The following is a 19,706-nucleotide window of genomic DNA, read 5'->3' as shown; positions in this document are numbered from 1 at the left end:
AAGGGTAAATGGGAGGAGGAGCTGGGGGAGGAGATTGAGGAGGGGCTATGGGCTGATGCCCTAAGTAGGGTTAATTCCTCTTCTTCGTGTGCCAGGCTTAGCTTGATACAATTTAAGGTGGTTCATAGAGCGCACATGATGGGGGCGAGGCTGAGTAGGTTTTTTGGGGTAGAGGACAGATGCGGGGGGTGCTCAGGAAGTCCGGCAAACTATGTCCATATGTTTTGGTCATGCCCGGCACTGGAGGGGTTCTGGAGGGGAGTGGCGGGAACAGTATCTAAGGTGGTGAAAGTCCGGGTCAAGCCAAGCTGGGGGCTAGCACTATTTGGAGTAGTGGACGGGCCGGGAGTGCAGGAGGCGAAAGAGGCCGGCATACTGGCCTTTGCGTCCCTAGTAGCCCGGCGAAGGATCTTGTTAATGTGGAAAGAGGCGAAGCCCCCCAGCGTGGAGGCCTGGATAAATGATATGGCAGGGTTTATCAAATTGGATCGGATAACTTTTGCCTTGAGAGGGTCTGCGCAGGGGTTCTACGGGCGGTGGCAACCGTTCCTAGACTATCTCGCGGAGCGTTAGATGAAGTTCGGTCAGCAGCAGCAACCCAGCGGGGGGGGGGATGTCTTGCATGGGGGGGGCTTGTTTGGGGGGTATTTGAGCAAGAAAATACATGACGGATCTGGACAACTGACATGTACGGGAGGAATCCAATGTACAAAGCTCTGTATCATATCGATTTACTATGTTCATGTCTTGCTATGTGCGCTTTCTTTTTGTTACAGGGGGGTGCGGTTTGTTTGTAAGGGTGAAAAACTGTGTTAAAATTCTTAATAAATATATATATTTTTAAAAAAGAAAGCAAAGAGTGGGGATTAATGGGTGTTTCTCTGGTTGGCAATCAGTAGCAAGTGGTGTCCCTCAGGGATCAGTGTTGGGCCCACAATTGTTCACAATTTACATAGATGATTTGGAGTTGGGGACCAAGTGCAATGTGTCCAAGTTTGCAGACGACACTAAGATGAGTGGTAAAGCAAAAAGTGCAGAGGATACTGGAAGTCTGCAGAGGGATTTGGCTAGGTTAAGTAAATGGGCTGGGGTCTGTCAGATGGAATACAATGTTGACAAATGTGAGGTTATCCATTTTGGTAGGAATAACAGCAAGAGGGATTATTATTTAAATGATAAAATATTAAAACATTCTGCTGTGCAGAGGGACCTGGGTGTGCTAGTGCATGAGTCGCAAAAAGTTGGTTTACAGGTGCAACAGGTGATTAAGAAGGCAAATGGAATTTTGTCCTTCATTGCTAGAGGGATGGAGTTTAAGACTAGAGCGGTTATGCTGCAATTGTATAAGGTGTTAGTGAGGCCACACCTGGAGTATTGTGTACAGTATCGGTCTCCTTGTTTAAGGAAAGGTGCAAGTGTGTTAGAAGCAGTTCAGAGAATGTTTCCGAGACTAATTCCAGGAGTGTACAGGTTGTCTTAATGAGGAGAGTTTGGGTTTGTATCTACTGGAGTTTAGAAGAGTGAGAGGTGACTTGGCCGAAACCTTTATGATCCCGTGGGTTATTGACAGGGTGGACATGCAGCAAATGGTTCCTCTTGTCGGAGAATCTAGAACTAGGGGTCATTTAAAAAAAAATTATGGGTCGCTTATTTAAGACGGAGATGAGGAGAACATTTTTCTCCCAGAAGGTGGTGAGTCTCTGGAACTTTCTTTCTCAAAAGGCAGTGAACGTTTTGGTATCCTTACCAGAGAAAGGACGTACTGGCACTGGAGGGTGTGCAGAGGAGATTCACTAGGTTAATCCCAGAGCTGAAGGGGTTGGATTACGAGGAGAGGTTGAGTAGACTGGGAGTGTACTCGTTGGAATTTAGAAGGATGAGGGGGGATCTTATAGAAACATATAAAATTATGAAGGGAATAGATAGGATATATGCGGGCAAGTTGTTTCCACTGGCGGGTGAAAGCAGAACTAGGGGGCATAGCCTCAAAATAAGGGGAAGTAGATTTAGGACTGAGTTTAGGAGGAACTTCTTCACCCAAAGGGTTGTGAATCTATGGAATTCCTTGCCCAGTGAAGCAGTTGAGTCTCTTCATTAAATGTTTTTAAATAATGAAACATAGAACATACAGTGCAGAAGGAGGCCATTCGGCCCATCGAGTCTGCACCGACCCACTTAAGCCCTTCACTTCCACCCTATCCCCGTAACCCAATAACCCAATAACCCCTCCTAACCTTTTTGGTCACTAAGGGCAATTTATCATGACCAATCCACCTAACCTGCATGTCTTTGGACTGTGGGAGGAAACCGGAGCACCCGCAGGAAACCCACGCACACACGGGGAGGATGTGCAGACTCCGCACAGACAGTGACCCAGCCGGGAATCGAACCTGGGACCCTGGCGCTGTGAAGATAAAGATAGATAGTTTTTTGAAGAATAAAGGGATTAAGGGTTATGGTGTTCAGGCCGGAAATGGAGCTGAGTCCACAAAAGATCGGCCATGATCTTGTTGAATGGTGGAGCAGGCTCGAGGGGCCAGATGGCCTACTCCTGCTCCTAGTTCTTATGTTCTTATGTCTCAACAATGATTCGGAACGTTGCGACAATTGCACGGAACGTGCCGCCGCACGGGTCTTTATCTAAAGTAGCAGATGAAGAAGAGTGCCTATTCTCCACAGGATGGCTTCCGCAATGGAAAGAACAGGCGCGATTCAACCGGGTGAAAACACAGTTTGGTATCGGGTGCGTTGAGCAGGGCGTTTCTCAGGCTGCCTGGTAGTGCCCTTGTCAGCCTGGCAGTGCCATCCAGGCACCCCAGCAGTGCCAGGGTGGCACTTGCAAGGTGTCTGGGTGGCAGTGCCAAGGTGCCAGCAGGAGTGCCAGGGTATCACCCTGCCCAATGCCCGACCGCCCGGGTGTCTCTAATAGCCCCCCCCCCCCCCAAGGTGCTGTTACGCCTAGTCCGGGGTCTCCCAGCCTCGGCCGTTAGGTCCCGGGCACTGGGAGAATCCGATGCAGATATTTTTTTTAATGAGCATAATGGATCATTTAAATATGCTGGACAAAAGCAAATTACTGCGGATGCTGGAATCTGAAACCAAAGAGAAAATGCTGGAAAATTGTTTGAGCTTTGACAAAGGGTCACCTGGACTCGAAACGTTAGCTCTTTCCTCTCCCTACAGATGCTGCCAGACCTGCTGAGGCGTTCCAGCATTTTCTCTTTGGATTTAAATATGTTGATCTGGATCACGCACAGAGAGGGCGAGATCCGGATCGTGGCATCTCGCGAGGTCCAGTTGAATCTTGTGAGATGTCTTGGGTGGCACAAATCTCTCAAGAGACCTCTCGCGAGATTCAACGGCCTCGCTGCGTCACCAAGTCGGACGTGGCGAGGCCGTTGAATTGCGCCCAATGTCTTGAGAAGGTCCAGTTGTATAGAAAATTAGAAAATCAAGGTTAAAGGTAAAGGTAGGAGTGCAGGTTAATGATGAAGACTTTAAACTTGTTAAGAGGTGGGGAGGTCTCAGGAGAGGTTAGTAAAGTTTCTCGAACAAATAATAGAACAGAGAGTATGGAAAGCGTCAGGAATCTAACTTCAAGCACAGTAGATAAAGGGGGGTTGGTCAACACAGGACCGAGGGTTTTGTACCTAAATGCCCACCGTATACAAAGCAAGGAGGCTGCTAAGTAAGCTTGTCGCGCCCACTGAAATTGGCGGGTACGATTATGTGACCATCACAGAGACGTGGCTGCAAGGGGTTCAGGGCTGGGATCTAAATATCCAAAGATATGTGTCCTATCGAAAGGACTGGCAGATGGGCAAAGGGGCTGGGGTTACCTTGTTGGTAAGAAAGTAAATTAAATCGATAGCAAGAGGCGATTTAGGAGCAGGAGGCGTAGAATTTTTGTGGGTTGAATTGAGGAATCCCCAAAAGACCCTGATAGGTGTAATGTACAGGCCACTTAGCAGTCGTCAGGTTGTGGAGCAGAAAATAAATCAGGAGACAGAAAAAGCATGCAATAATCATGGGGGACTTCAATATGCAGGTGGACTGGGAAAATCAGGTTGGTAGCAGACCCCAAGAAAAGGAATTTGTGGAATGTCTACAAGATGCTTTTTGGAGCAGCTTGTGGGAGAGCCTACTAGGGAACAGGCAATTCTGGATTTGATAATGTGTAATGAGGCAGACCTGATTAGGGAACTTAAGGTGAAGGAACCCTTAGGGGACAATGACCATCAATTGCTAGAATTTACCCTGCAGTTTGAGAGCGAGAAGCTGGTAACGGTATTACAATTGAATACTACAAAGTCATGAGGGAGGAGCTTGACAGAGTTGATTGGAAAGTGAGCTGAGCAGGGAAGGTGGTGGAACAGCAATGGCAGGGGCCTTTGGTGGTTATTCAGGATGCCCAATAGAGATGACCATCCCAAGGAGTTGAAACATGCTAAGGGGAGGTAAAGGCAACCATGGCGGACAAGGGAATTCAGGTGCAGCATAAAAGCAAAGGGAAAGTATACAAAGCGGCGAGGATTAGTGGGAAGCCAGAGGATTGGGAAACCTTTAAAAGCAAGCAGAGGACAATTGAAAAAGCAATAAGGGGGGAGAAGATTAAAAACAAGTGTAAGCTAGCTAGGAATATAACAGACGATTGCAAGAGTTTTGTTGACATATAAAAGGTAAGAGAGAGGCAAGAATGGACATTGGACCATAGAACATGGAAAAATACAGCACAGAACAGGCCCTTCGGCCCATGATGTTGTGCCGAACCTTTGACCTAGATTAATCATAGATTATCATAGAATGTACAGTGCAGAAGGAGGCCATTCAGCCCATCGAGTCTGCACCGGCTCTTGGAAAGAGCACCCTACCCAAGGTCAACACCTCCACCCTATCCCCATAACCCAGTAACCCCTCCCAACACTAAGGGCAATTTTGGACACTAAGGGCAATTTATCATGGCCAATCCACCTAACCTGCACATCTTTGGACTGTGGGAGGAAACCGGAGCACCCGGAGGAAACCCACGCACACACGGGGACCACTGGAAAATGAGACTGGAGAAGTAGTAACGGAACAAAGAAATGGCAGAGGAACTGAATAGGTATTTCACATCAGTCTTCACAATGGAAGACACCAGTGGCTTACCAGAACTTAAGAGAGTCAGGGGGCAGAGATGTAGTGGCCATCACTAAGGGGAAGGTGCTGGGCAAGCTGAAAGTTGGATAAATCACCCGGACCAGATGGACTACACCCCAGGGTTCTGAAGGAGATTTGTGGAGACATTGGTGATAATTTTTCAGGAAGAGAGGTGGGATTGAAAGAGGGATGTTAGAGCATGGAGCCTAGGCTGAAGTTGCAACTGCCAACGGTGGGACGAAAGAAAGAGAGATTGGGACAAGATCAATGGAAGGGAACGTTTCTAGGGCTGGGGTAGGGGGGGGGATTGCTTACTGAGATGGAGAGGGACGAGGCCATGGAGCAATTTAAAACAGAAAGATGAGAATGTCAAATTTGAGGCAATAGGGGAGTAGCAGAATCCACGGCATGGTGGCACAGTGGTTAGCACTGCTGCCTCACAGCGCCAGGGACCCGGGTTCAATTCCAGCCTTGAGTGACTGTATGTACAGTTTGCACATTCTCCCCGTGTCTGTGTGGATTTCGTCCGGGTGCTCCGGTTTCCTCCCACAGCCCAAAGATGTGCAGGTTAGGTGGATTGGCCATGCTAAATTGCCCCTTAGTGTCCAAAAAGGTTAGGTGGAGTTATGGGATTGCAGGGGGGGGGGGGCCTAGGTGGAGTGCTGTTTCAGAGGGTCGGTGCAGACTCGATGGGCCAAATGGTCTCCTTCTGCACTGTAGGGATTCTATGAATATCGGCCAGCTAGGACATGGGGTGAAGGATGAGCAACCCTGGATGTGGAACAGGATAAGGGGAGAGTTTTGTCTTAGCTGCTGTTTAAGGGAGGGGAGGCGGGTGGGGGGGGGGGGGGGGGGGGGGGCACCAGGCAAGCATTGCAGTAGTTGAAACCGGAGTTAGAGGTGGAAGGGCACGAGTGAGGGTTTCAGTGGTAGATGGGCTGAAGTGAGGGGATGACTGGCATTGATATGAAAGCAGAAGTTGTGCAGTTTTGTAATGATGAGGATAAACGAGGTCAAGAACACAAATCAGGATCGTAAACGACACTGAGCTGGAAACCAGTCAGATGAGGAAATGGAAATAGCCCAGATCAACCTTTAACCCATGACCGATGGTGGGTAGAGTGAGCAGGAGGAAGGGAAACAAAACAGCAAGATGCAAGTAGACCAGCTTTGGGCAGCATGGTGGCATAGTGGTTAGCACAGTTGCTTCACAGCACCAGGGTCCCAGGTTCAATTCCCGTCTTGGGTCACTGTCTGTGCGGAGTCTGCCCGTTCTCCGCGTGTCTGCGTGGGTGTGCTCCGGTTTCCTCCCACAGTCCAAAGATGTGCAGGTTAGGTGGATTGGCCATGATAAATTGCCCTTAGTGTCCAAACAAAGGTTGCTTTGGGTTACTGGGTTACAGGGATAGGGTGGAGGTGTGGGCTTGGGTAGGTGCTCTTTCCAAGTGCAGACTCGATGGGCCGAATGGCCTCCTTCTGCACTGTAAATTCTATGAATTATCGGTTTTGATTTCAGAGTGAATAGTGCAATGGAGAAATTGAAAATAGATCCACATACAATGGTGCTTCAAGTTGTACTGTGCTGCTGCCACTGGTTTAGCTCACTGGGCTAAATCGCTGGCTTTTAAAGCAGACCAAGGCAGGCCAGCAGCACGGTTCAATTCCCGTACCGGCCTCCCCGAACAGGTGCCGAAATGTGGCGACTAGAGGCTTTTCACAGTAACTTCATTGAAGCCTACTTGTGACAATAAGCGATTTTCATTCATTCATTCATTGTCTGTAATGTGCCAAAATTCCTGCAGTTCACACATTAAACTATGTTCTTGGTCCCAAAGGAGTATCTCCCAAGTCATCTATTTCCAGCCTTTTAGCATGAATTTGTGGATGGGGTACAGTACAAGGTATTACTCTGAGGACCAGTGAGCCTTTTTCTATTCGTTATTGCTCATGTTTTCAATGTGAACTCATCACCTTCCTAGTTTTTGCTTCTCATGCCCTGGGTGTCTCCAGGTCATGACCAGCTACAGTCCAAGTTATCGAAAATCCTCGGCCCGTCTCAAACAGTGTGGTGAATGATCACCGAGATTTTCATTTTGCACCTGGCTTCTGCCTGCCTGGACTGAGCTACCTCAACAAAAATCAGGAGTGGAGGAAGGAAACAAAAAAAATAAGGAGCAAGAGTGGACCTATTTTTTAAAATGTATTCGCTCAGGGGATCTGGACGCCGCTGGCAAGACCAGTTTTGCTGCCCATCCGTGACTGCCCTTGAATGGAAAGCTCGCGAGGCCATTTCAGTGTCAGCATCATTTCTGTGCCTTTAGAGTGACCGAAAGGATTGCAGATTTCCTTCCCTAAAGGAAACACGGCCTATTGGGCCTGCTCCACCCGCAGTACCATCTTGGCTTGAACTCCACTTTCCCACCTGCTCCCCCACCCATTAATTCCCTGGGACACCAGAAATCTGTTGATCCCGAGCTTAAGAGTGCGGTCTAACCAAATTGGAACAGAGTCCCGTGACGAGGACATTCACCCGGCTGTTTCCCGGCGTTTGTGGCGCCGAGAAATGCCACGCTCTCTATCGGGACTCTGTTTCAATTCGGGGCCTCAGCGGGGAATGCCCCGCCGAGGCTGCACTTAGTCTCGTTTCCCGCACTGAGAAGCTCCGCTCGCCGGAAGTCCTGCCAGGGTCCAGTCTGGCAGTGCCAAGGTGCCCAGGAGGCACCAGCAGTGCCAGTGTGTCATCCCCTCTGAAGGGCAAGTAACTGGGGGCCTCCGATCCCCTGGGAGGCCCCACAAGTACCATTCCGTCTGGTCCCCGTTTATGGGGATTAGCACTGAATGGCACTTGTCCAAGGTCTCTGAGGACAAGGGATTAGATCCCAACATCTCGGGTAAATCAGAGGAGTGCATATTAGAGTCAGACTAGCTGTCTCACTCTAATCTGCCGATTTGCCACTTAGTGATCCGGAGCCACAATGGGGGGAGATTCAGATTGCTGCGTCTTGATTGCAAGATCGCATTAGATCTCGCGAGGTGTAGCGAGCCGGGTAGATCCCGGAAGAGCGATATCACGGCATCTACCGGCTGTGCCGTCTTTCTGGCACAGTGCGGGCAGTAGATCCGGCCATATATTCAGTTACCACACTCTCATAATCAAACACTGAACAATTGTCCACTGCATTCTCCTCCAGCGTTAAAGTCAACATTCAATTTGCCAAAGTGGGATTTGTAGTCTTAACTTCCGAATTGATAGATAATACCAAAGCTGCAGATACTGACTTCATATTCAGGGTCAGAGGGTGCGGCAGAAACTATGTCAACATTCAAGATTTAATAAGTAGGTGGAGGAAACAGGTTGATGTGACATAGGAACAGCATGGTTAAATGTGAATAGAACTATTTGCTCACTGGTTTAGCACACTGGGCTAAATTGCTGGCTTTTAAAACAGACCAAGGTAGGCCAGCAGCACGGTTCAATTCCCATACCAGCCTCCCCGAACAGGCGCCGGAATGTGGCAACTAGGGGCTTTTCACAGTAACTTAATTTGAAGCCTACTTGTGACAATAAGCGATTTTCATTTCATTTCACCTGGAAGGAAAGCACCCAACTGCTGCCCATCCCTGACAGCTCCAGTTCAACTGAAGTTTTACCCATGGAAACCTGAATACTTCCTGTGTAAACCAATGATTTTACAACCAAGGAATGGGGGAGTCTCAAAGATTGTTTTAAATGTCTCAGTGCAAAGCAGCCCTTTGAATTGCCCGGCCTAAACTTCACGCACATGGACCCATTCATTTGTTTTCCAATTGAGGCACAATTTAGCCTGGCCAATCCACCTACCCTGCACATCTTTGGGTTGTGGGAGAGGAGGGAGGGGGGGGGTTGAGACCCACGCAGACACAGAGAGAATGTGCAAACTCCACAAGGACAAGCGACCCACGGCCGGGATCGAACCCGGGTCCTCAGTGCCATGAGGCAGCAGTGCTAACCACTGCGCCACCATGCCGCCCCAGGTGGACCCATTCATGACATCCAACCTTGTGCTTAGATCCACAGAGAAAGGAAAATAATTTGCATTTATACAGCAATTTCCATCACCTCCAGATGTCCCAAAGTGCCTCACAGGCAAATAGGTACTTTGGATATGTCGTCATTGTTGTGATGTAGGAAGCGCAGCAGCCAATCTGCGCACAGCAAGCTCACACAAACAGCATTGAGTTGAATGACCAGATAATATATATATTTTTTAAATTATGTTGGTAAAGGGATAAACATTAGCCAGAAGGAAAATCTCCCACTCTATTGAATTATTTTCATGGGATATTTGCGGGCCTCATATCTATGAGAGGAAGACCTTGGTTTAAATTACTCATCTAAATCAGTGTTCTTCTAAGTCCGGGGTGCGACCCGCGGGTGGGTCGGGGGCGGGTGTCGGGAGGGTCGCGGAGCCGTTGTCCGCGGCGCTCCCGATCGCGCAAATCCCCGCGAAGCAGCCGGCTTTTCGTAACGCCGGCTGCAAGCGGCCGCGAACATGTTTTTAAAAAAAAATCGGCCACATTGCGCATGCGCGCAGATAATCGGGCACGCATGCGCATTGCACCCGTTATTTTTTTAAACGGTTGCAGCTTTTTGTTTTACATGTTCTGTAGTGGTTTTTCTTTCTTTATTTTATTCATTTAATTTTTTTTCCCACTAATTTTATTCTTTTTTTTACAAGTTCGGGGGGTTTTATTCATTTTTTTCATTTATTTTACCCTTTTTTTTTACAAGTTCGGGGGGGGGGTTTATTTGATAACATTTTACAGGAAAAAAATGCAGAACTTTGGACCGATGGAGACTCCATACTTTCCGACACCGGAAGGCTTCACCTTCATCCAACAGGTTCCATTGGAGGAGGATGTACGAGGGCCAAAGGGACCCAAAACCATTTCCTCCATTTTTGTCACCAGCAAACAAGGTAAGAGAAAATGGTGGGTCGCGAAGGTCGGCCGGCGTGGGTACTGAAGGTTGGCTGGTTGGTAAAAATGGGTCCCCGGAAAAGAAGTTTGAAGGACACTGATCTAAATGACAGCGTCTTCAACAGTGCAACATTCCTTCAATCGTGCACTGAAGTGTAGATTTTTCTGCTCAATTCCCTGGAATGCGACAAGTTGAACCTGTAGCTTTTGATTCTGAGTTGAGGGTGACAGAACTGAATGTGGTGAATGTAAATACAGTTAATTCACCAGTTATGTTCTGTGTTATTAACCCTGTGGGTTTTATCTGTGGGCCATTGTATGGCTTCACCCACAGGGGGAGATGTTGGAGGATGTTGGAGCATGTATGGGCTCAGTCCATGGCTCCGCCCCTTTGAAGCAGTATAAGAGTAGCTGGCCTGTGGGACTGTCCTCAGTATGTACCAGTCGCAGGCAGGCAAAGTTAAAACCACTGTTTTACTCCGATACGAGTCCTTGAGTGAATTGATCAATTTAATTAACTATCTGAACAAAAACGATTATGGAGTCAGCCCTCAAACCTGACAGACTGGAGCTCGATCCACAGGCCGCGGAGGTGAAGGAAATTTTTTCACACTAGCTGCGGTGTTTCAAGGCCTACCTTGCAGCGTCGTCGCCGCCATCCGTCACGGACGAACAAAAATTGAGTCTCCACCACGCTGTGCAACTCGAAGAGGCCACCTCATATACCGCCGCTCTCGCAATCCTCGAGCGCGTGTACGTGCGGCCTGTGAACGAGGTCTATGCGCGACATATTCTCACTGCTCAACGCCAGCGCCCCGGGGAGTCACTCGACGACTATCTGCGCGACCTCAAAGCTCTCACGCATAACTGCAACTAAAAGGCCATTACGGCCACTCAGCACATGGAGCTCGCTGTCCGAGATGCCTATGGTGCGGGGGTCAGATCAAATTACGTGCGGCAGCGCCTGCTCGAGAAAGGGGCCCAGGATCTGGACGAGACGGTGAAACTGGCGACTTCACTGGAGGTCGCTTTCCAGAGCCTCACTGCATTTCCGGCCGAACACTCGACCCCCTCGTGGGCTCCCGACCAGAGATTACCCCAGTCCTGTGCTGCGCGCCCACCTGCTCATCATGGGGGGGTTGCCTTGTTATTTTTGCGGCCAGCCTCAACACCCTCGACAGCAGTGCAACGGTTGCGGCCGAATAGGGCACTTCGCCAAGGTCTGCCTCGCCAGGCCTAAGGACCCGAACTCTCAGACCCGCAGACCTCGCAATGTGGCAGCGTGCCTGCCGACTCCGCACAGCACGTGCGACTCACGGGGGCCGCCATTTTGGCCATCCTCCCCCAAGCGGCCGGCTACATGCGATCCATGGGGGCCGCCATCTTGGACGCCATCTGCTACGCCGCTCGACGCGTACGACCTGCTCGGACAGTCACTGGGGCGTCGCCCCAGCACAGCCGACCACGCCGCCGGTTACCCTCAACTCAGCGCAGTCACCTTGGACCAGTCGCGACCCAAGCACCTCAAGAGCTCAATGATGGCCATCCGGGTTAATGGGTACGTGACACCTTGCCTGTTTGACTCCGGGAGCACCGAGAGTTTCATCCACCCGGATCTGGTAAGCCGCTGCTCGCCTCCGGGTCGCACTCGGTATAAATCCGAGTGTGCACTACGGTCACCTTAGCGGTACAGGGCGCTGAGTACACTAATTTCCAGCTGTACGTGCTCCCAGACCTCTGCGCCCCCCTCCTTTTCGGGCTTGATTTTCAATGTAATCTCAAGGGCCTGACGCTTAGCTTTGGCGGACCCCTGCCCCCACTCACTGTGTGCAGCCTACTTACTCTGAAAGTCGACCCTCCTTCCCTCTTCGCTAATCTCACCGCTGATTGCAAGCCAGTAGCCACTCGCAGCAGGCGATATAACATGCAGGACAGAATATTTATTACGTCTGATGTCCTGCGTCTCTTGCGGGAAGGAGTCATAGAGGCCAGCAATAGCCCCTGGAGAGCTCAGGTGGTGGTCGTCAAGACAGGGGAGAAGCTGCGGATGGTGGTTGATTACAGCCAGACCATTAACCGGTTTACGCAACTTGATGCGTACCCCCTTCCCCGGATTGCAGACATGGTAAATCAGATCGCGCACTACTGCGTGTTCTCCACGGTGGATCTGAAGTCTGTATACCACCAGCTCCCAATCCGTCCGGAGGATCGCCACTACACGGCGTTTGAGGCAGACCACCGCCTTTTTCATTTCCTCCGGGTCCCTTTTGCCGTCACGAACGGGATTTCGGTGTTCCAACGAGCAATGGACCGAATGGTGGACCAGTACGGGCTGCGGGCCACGTTTCCGTACTTGGACAACGTCACCATCTGCGGCCATGATCAGCAGGACTACGACGCCAACCTCCACCGATTTCTCCAAACCGCCTAAAAACTTAATCTCACCTACAATAAAGAGAAATGCGTTTTCCGCGCCACCAGGCTAGCCATCCTCGGCTACGTCGAGGAAAACGGGGTCCTGGGGCCCGACCCTGACCGTCTGCACCCCCTCCTGCAACGCCCTCTCCCTCACTGTCCCAAGGCCCTCAAGAGGTGCCTTGGATTTTTTTCCTACTACACCCAGTGGGTCCCCCAGTATGCGGACAAAGCCCGCCCACTATTTAAGGCCACCCTTTTCCCTCCGGCAGCCGAGGCCCGGCAGGCCTTCAACTGCATCAAGGCGGACATCGCCAAAGCCCCGATGCGCGCGGTGGACGAGTCCGTCCCCTTTCAGGTGGAGAGCGACGCATCAGAGGTCGCTCTCGCCGCCACTCTCAATCAAGCAGGCAGGCCGGTAGCGTTTTTTTCACGCACCCTCACCGCCTCTGAACTTCGACACTCCTCGGTCGAAAAAGAGGCTCAAGCCATCGTGGAAGCCGTGTGGCACTGGAGGCACTACCTCGCTGGTAGGAGGTTTACCCTCGTCACCGACCAACGATCGGTAGCCTTCATGTTCGACAATATGCAGCGGGGCAAAATCAAGAATGATAAGATCTTGAGGTGGAGATTCGAACTCTCCACCTATAATTACGATATAGTATATCACCCTGGGAAGCTCAGCGAGCCCCCAGATGCCCTGTCCCGCGGCACATGCGCCAGTGCGCAAGAAGACCGACTGCGGGCTATCCACGACGACCTCTGCCACCCGGGGGTCGCCCGGCTCGCCCATTATATCAAGGCCCGCAACCTGCCCTACTCCACCGAGGAGATCAATGCTGTAACCAGGGACTGCCAAATCTGTGCGGAGTGTAAACCGCACTTCTATCGACCAGATAAAGCCCACCTGGTGAAGGAGTCCCGGCCCTTTGAATGCCTCAGTATCGATGTCAAAGGGCCCCTCCCCTCGAATAATCGCAATACCTACTTTCTCAATATTATTGATGAGTTCTCCCGTTTCCCGTTTGCCATCCCGTGCCCCGATATGACCACCCCCACTGTTATCAGAGCCCTGCACAGTGTCTTCACCCTGTTTTGTTTCCCCAACTACGTCCACAACGACAGAGGCTCATCATTCATGAGCGACGAACTGCTTCAGTACCTGCTCAGTAAAGGCATTGCCTCGAGCAGGACTACCAGTTACAACCCCTGGGGAAACGGACAGGTGGCGAGTGAGAACGCGACGGTCTGGAAGACCGTCCTACTGACCCTACGGTCCAGGAATCTCCCGGTTTCCCACTGGCAGGAAGTCCTACCCGATGCGCTCCATGCTATTAGGTCCCTCCTTTGCACGGTCACAAACCAGACTCCTCATTACTGCTTGTTTATTTTCCCCAGGGGGACTACCTCAGGGGCCTCGCTCCCACCCTGGCTGATGACATTGGGTCCGGTTCTCATCGGGAAACACGTTCAGACCCATAAGACCGATCCCTTGGTAGAGAGGGTCCAGCTCCTGCACTCAAACCTGCACTATGCATATGTTGAGCACCCCGATGGTCGACAGGACACCGTCTCCCTACGAGACCTTGCACCCGCAGGCTCTGCCACCACTACGTCCACAGTACCCCCCGCGCTGTACCCCGCTCTTTCTCCCATGCTCAGCGCCCCCGCGCCCATTTGGCTCCTGTGCTCCCTTCCACCTGGCACACCAGTCCGCAGGAATGAAGCTCAGGAAGACCCGCTCCCGGAGTCCACTCCTGGGGCTGCACCGGACCCACTTCCCCAGCCACCTGAAGCGGCTGCAACACCCACCAGTGCTTCGGCGGTCGCAGCGTACGATTCGGGCGCCGGACCGGCTGAACTTGTGACCCATCACCCCTGCCGGACTTTATTTTTTTACAGGGGGTGAATGTGGTGAATGTAAATACAGTTAATTCACCAGTTATGTTCTATGTTTGTAAATACAGTTAATTCACCAGTTATGTTCTGTGTTATTAACCCTGTGGATTTTATCTGTGGGCCATTTTATGGCTTCACCCACAAGGGGGAGATGTTGGAGGATGTTGGAGCATGTACAGGCTCAGCCCATGGCTCCGCCCCTTTGAAGCAGTATAAGAGTAGCTGGCCTGTGGGACTGTCCTCAGTATGTACCAGTCGCAGGCAGGCAAAGTTGATAGTTAATTAAAACCACTGTTTTACTCCGACACGAGTCCTTGAGTGAATTGACGGTCGCATCACTGAGCAAAGGCTGACATGAAAGTTGTATCACGGGAACAGGCCATTTTGCCAAACCATTATTGGTGTTTACCCTAGCTGTAAAATATTCCATGACACTAGCTCAATGAAGAGCAGGGGATTTCCTCCCTAATGTCCTGGCTGAAGTTGATCTTTTATCACCACAAAAAACAGTTTAACTGGTCGTTTATCTCATTGCAGTCTGGGAATTTTCTGTGTGCGAATTGGCTGTTGCATTTTCTACACGAGAGCACCAGTGAACGCTATCTGCAGCAGGAACGGCGTGGTGAACGATCACCAGGTGGCGGCTGAACTACGGAGTCGGCATCCAAGACCTCCGGTGTCTGTGTCTCAGAGTCGGAAGGCACAATGTTGGGCATGTCGACGTCAAGGTAGCATAGTGGTTAATACAGTTGCTTCACAGCGCCATGGACCCGGGTTTGATTCCCAGCTTGGGTCACTGTCTTTGCGGAGTCTGCACGTTCTCCCCATGTCTGCGTGGCTTTCCTCCGGGTGCTCTGGTCTTCTCCAACAGGTCCCGAAAGACGTGCTTGTTAAGTAATTTGAACATTCTGAATTCTCCCTCAGTGTACCCGAACAAGGGCCGGAGTGTGGCGACTAGGGGCTTTCCACAGTAACTTTGTTGCAGTGTCAATGTAAGCCGACTTGTGACACTAATAAAGATTATAAGAGAGATTGGAGGCATCACAGAAGGCTGGTTCAGCAATGGAGCCGGAGGATCCAGAACAAGCCTTTTTTGAGGGAGCAACCTCCAAGAGTGAATGCAATCCAGATGTCATTTCATTAGCTGCCACTGGACCCGAACTTGGTAAGAGACTGGTCCAGTTTGATGGACGACAATCCCAGAGTGCTAGCGAGCACCGTCACTGAAGTTACGAACGAACACCGCAGCGTCAGTGGGAAGCGGCGAAGAGGACGATGTCAAACTGGGCAACGGCTTTGCAAATCTTGGTTACGATGCTTTGCGCCGATGAGCGATGGAATCGTACTCAGCCATGTATGAAGTCCAAGACCCATTAACATCTCAGCAGGGGCTATCCCAGTTACTGTGTGGGTCCTGTACACGAATAAAAATCCTTCCCATCTTGAGACCATTGACATCTAATTCTTGAGCCCCGTTTAACCGTTTGCATGGTCCTCTCTGCCAAACTATTTAATGCCGGATGATTGGGGTGGTGCGGACGTGGTGAAGCCTGTTGCTCTTCACAAAAGTGACAAACCCTTCACTTGTGAAAGAGGCACTGTTATCGGCCATGAGTACCTCCGGAATCCCATTGGTGGCGAAGGAAATGCACAATTGCTCGATGGTCTTCTGGGAGGTAACGCCATATTGTGGGCTCCCAGCCACTTTGAGCGGGCGTCCAACAGGACAAAAAACATGGAACCGCAGAAAGGACCAGTGTAATCGGCATGCACACCGGCCGAAGGGCGCCCTGGCCACTCTCAAGGCTGTAGGGATGCCGCCACGGGGAGCTTCTGGTGCTCTTAACAGATGGGAGCACTCCTGGGCCAGCATTTCGATATCCGTCTCCTAACCCGGCCACCAAAAGTAGCTTCTCGCAAGCATCTTCATTTTGGACACTCGGGATGTCCGCTGTGAAGGTCCTTCAACACAACAGCCTGTCCCTTTGCCGGGACAACAACTCTGGCACCCCACAGGAGGATACCGTTCTCCACGGTCAGTTCCCACGATTTTGAGCAGAAAGCCTTCAACTCCCCTGGTAGCTGCCGATGCTGCCCACTGTATAGCACCAGATGTCACACCTTGGCAAGTACAGGGTCAGTTTGCTTCCAGCTACGAACAAACAAGTGGTGATGGGCAAGGAGTACATGAAATTCAGGACAGCAATCACTTCTTCCGCCATAGGGAGGTTTGCGGATTCGATGTGCAGGGGAAGACGGCTCAACACACCAGAATGCGCAATCTGGGGCCCTGGGATGTGCTCAAAAGTGTATTTGTCAGCAGCCAATAACAGAGCCCAGCGCTGAATCCTGGCAGACGCTATTGCCGGGATTGTTTTGTCTTCACGGAAGAGGCCTAGCAATGGCTTGTGATCGACCATAAACGTATTGGTGAAATCGATTTACACGGAATAGGACCGCCAGACCTTTTTCGATCTGGGCATATTTTCTTTCGGGCACAGCCACAGTCTGGGAAGCAAAAGCAATCATGGTTACAGCCATCGCTCATTCAATGAGACAGAACTGCCCCAATGTGTGTGTGTGTCTGTGCCTGGCTGTGTGTGTGTGTGTGTGTGTCTGTGCCTGGGTGTGTGTGTATGTGTGTTTGTATGTACCTTTGCATGTGTGTGTGTCTGTGCCTGGGTCTGTGTATGTGTGTCTGTGCCTGGGTGTGTGTGTGTACGTGTGTGTCTGGGTGCCTGGCTGTGTGTGTCTGTGTGTGTATGTCTGATGTATGTGTGTGGTAGTCACCACTGTTGTATATAGTGCATGTATGACATGTAAGGCTCCTGTACTACAGGTACGGGGGTAGATCCCTGCCTGCTGGCTCCGCCCAGTAGGCAGAGTATAAATGTGATCACCGAGCTGCAGCCATTTCGGCAGCAGCTGTCGGAGGCCATACATCTCTGCGTAATAAAGCCTCGATTACTCTCTGCTCTCGTCTCGTCGTAATTGACAGTGAATCAATTTATTACGCAGAGATTTTACAGCGATGGATCTCCGCATCAAGCCAGATCGCCTGCAGCTGCACCCTCAAGCAGACAACGCCACGTCGGCCTTCAACCACTAGCTCGCTTTAAAGCCTACATTGGATCAGCCACAGAACCACCCTCAGAGGCACAGAAACTACAGATCCTGTACACACGGCTGAGCTCCGATATTTTTCCTCTTATCCGGGACACGCCCAACTACGCTGAGGCCATGGCGCTTCTGAAAGAGAACTACACACAGCCGATCAACACACTCTATGCCAGGCACCTCCTGTCCATGCGGCACCAACGCCCCCGTGAGTCACTGGAAGATTTCTGGTGTGCCCTGCACGCCCTGGCGAGGAACTGCGATTGCCAGGCAGTTTCGGCCGTTCAGCATTCCGAACTCTTAACCAGGGACGCTTTTGTTACGGGCATAGGGTCGGCGTACATCCTCCAGCGCCTCTTAGAAGGGGGGGTACGCTCGACCTCACGGCGATCAAAAACGCGCGACCTCGCTAACGGTCACCTCCCATAATGTGCAAGCGTACGCCCCCGACCGCACGGCAACCCCATCCTGGACATCGTGGACCCCACCAGCGACTGCCCCCAGCCAACCCCAAGCCTGCCGAAGGTGGTTGTGCCTAGGGCACTACCCCGAACATCCCACATCTGACCACATCAGTGAATAAGTGTATAGAATCTGCAAACTAATTCACAAAATCACAGTGGTTAGCACTGCCACCTCACCGCGCCAGGGTCCCGGGTTCGATCCCTCGCTGGGTCACTGTCTGTGCGGAGTCTGCATGTTCTCCCCGTGTGTGCGTGGGTTTCCTCCGGGTGCTCCGGTTTCCTCCCACAGTCCAAAGATGTGCAGGTTAGGTGGATTGGCCATGATAAATTGCCCTTAGTGTCCAAAAAGGTTTGGTTAGGTTACCGGGATGGGGGGGGGGGGTGCTCTTTCGGAGGGTCAGCGTTGGACTGGGGTGAGCACAGTAAGAAGTCTTACAACACCAGGTTAAAGTCCAACAGGTTTGTTTTGAATCACTAGCTTTCCTGCGGAAGGAGCAGTGCTCCGAAAGCTAGTGTTTGAAACACACCTGTTGGGACTTTAACCTGGTGTTGTCAGACTTCTTACTGTGCCCACCCTCTGCTGACTTAGCAGCCTGCAGGGGGCACTGTTTCCATGGCAACTGGATAGAGCCGGAAGTCGCCGGTGACCCGGAAGTGGCTCTCCCGTAGGGGGGGGGGTGGGGTCAGTCAGGATGGAGAGCGGCCGGCGGGAGGCTGCGGCCTGCGCGCCGGATTTCAGCCTGGCCGCCTGCTCGGCCGCGCTGGAGGCGGCGCTGGGCGGCCGCGTCTGGTTCAAGGAGAGCAGCGAGCGCAACCTGAGAGGCCGCGACTGGATCGCGCCCCGAGCAGCCCTGGGCAGACTGTACCCGCGGGGACAGGTGGGCGGGGCCGCGGGAAGGGGTGGGCGGGGCCGCGGGGGGGGGGGCGGGGCCGCGGGGGGGGGGGGCGGGGCCGCGGGGGGGGGGCGGGGCCGCGGGGGGGGGCGGGGCCGCGGGGGGGGGGGGCGGGGCCGCGGGGGGGGGGGCGGGGCCGCGGGGGGGGGGGGGGCGGGGCCGCGGGGGGGGGGGGCGGGGCCGCGGGGGGGGGGGCGGGGCCGCGGGGGGGGGGGGCGGGGCCGCGGGGGGGGGGGGCGGGGCCGCGGGGGGGGGGGCGGGGCCGCGGGGGGGGGCGGGGCCGCGGGAAGGGGGGCGGGGCCGCGGGAAGGGGGGCGGGGCCGCAGGAAGGGGGGCGGGGTCAGGTGGGCGGAGCCGCGGCAGGGGGGGGGGGGGTCACGCGGGCTGCGCCAGGTGTGGGCGGGGTTCCTCCAAAGCCACAAGGCAGCACCTTACACCTGAACTCAAGAGGGGAAAAGAGATCAGACTGAGATTGGAGCAGAGATAACACAGAGCTGGATACAGTGGAGTGCAATGGACCAGCTGAATGGTAAAAACTGGGCAGCATGGACAAGTTGGGCGGAAGGGCCTATTTTAATAATAATCTTTATTGCCACAAGTAGGCTTCCATTAACGCTGCAATGAAGTTACTGTGAAAATCCCCTCGTCGCCACATTCCGGCGCCTGTTCGGGTACGCGGAGGGATGAATTCAGAATGTCCAATTCCCCTAATGGTACGCCTTGTGGTAGGAAACCGGAGCAAATTTACACAGACACGGGGAGAACGTGCAGACTCCGCACAGATAGTGACCCAAGTCGGGAATCGAACCCGGAACCCTGG

General features: G+C 52.3%; 1 protein-coding gene across 5 annotated transcripts in view; it reads left to right on the top strand.

Moving 5' to 3' along the window:
• dalrd3 (DALR anticodon binding domain containing 3) overlaps window positions 1-19,706 on the top strand; it is a 108,824-nt gene that overhangs the window by 54,419 nt on the left and 34,699 nt on the right. For 2 of the 5 annotated variants that reach the window (XR_011934226.1, XM_072473016.1), the window contains exon 1: window positions 18,681-18,871. The exons of 1 other annotated variant lie outside the window; for it this stretch is intronic. Coding sequence is in view for 3 of the 4 variants with exons in the window: in XM_072473016.1 (XP_072329117.1) it covers window positions 18,686-18,871 (186 nt within the window). In the remaining variant the exon portion in view is untranslated. Of the gene's footprint in view, window positions 1-18,680; window positions 18,872-19,284; window positions 19,416-19,554; window positions 19,600-19,706 lie in introns of those variants that run through there. 2 more of the 5 variants (XM_072473019.1, XM_072473018.1) reach the window with 2 other exon arrangements.

Source organism: Scyliorhinus torazame, chromosome 13 (assembly GCF_047496885.1).
Source record: "Scyliorhinus torazame isolate Kashiwa2021f chromosome 13, sScyTor2.1, whole genome shotgun sequence".
Classification (NCBI taxonomy): Eukaryota; Metazoa; Chordata; class Chondrichthyes; order Carcharhiniformes; family Scyliorhinidae; genus Scyliorhinus; species Scyliorhinus torazame.
The sequence above is the reverse complement of the archived record's forward strand: the minus strand, read 5'-3'. Positions and strand labels throughout refer to the sequence as shown.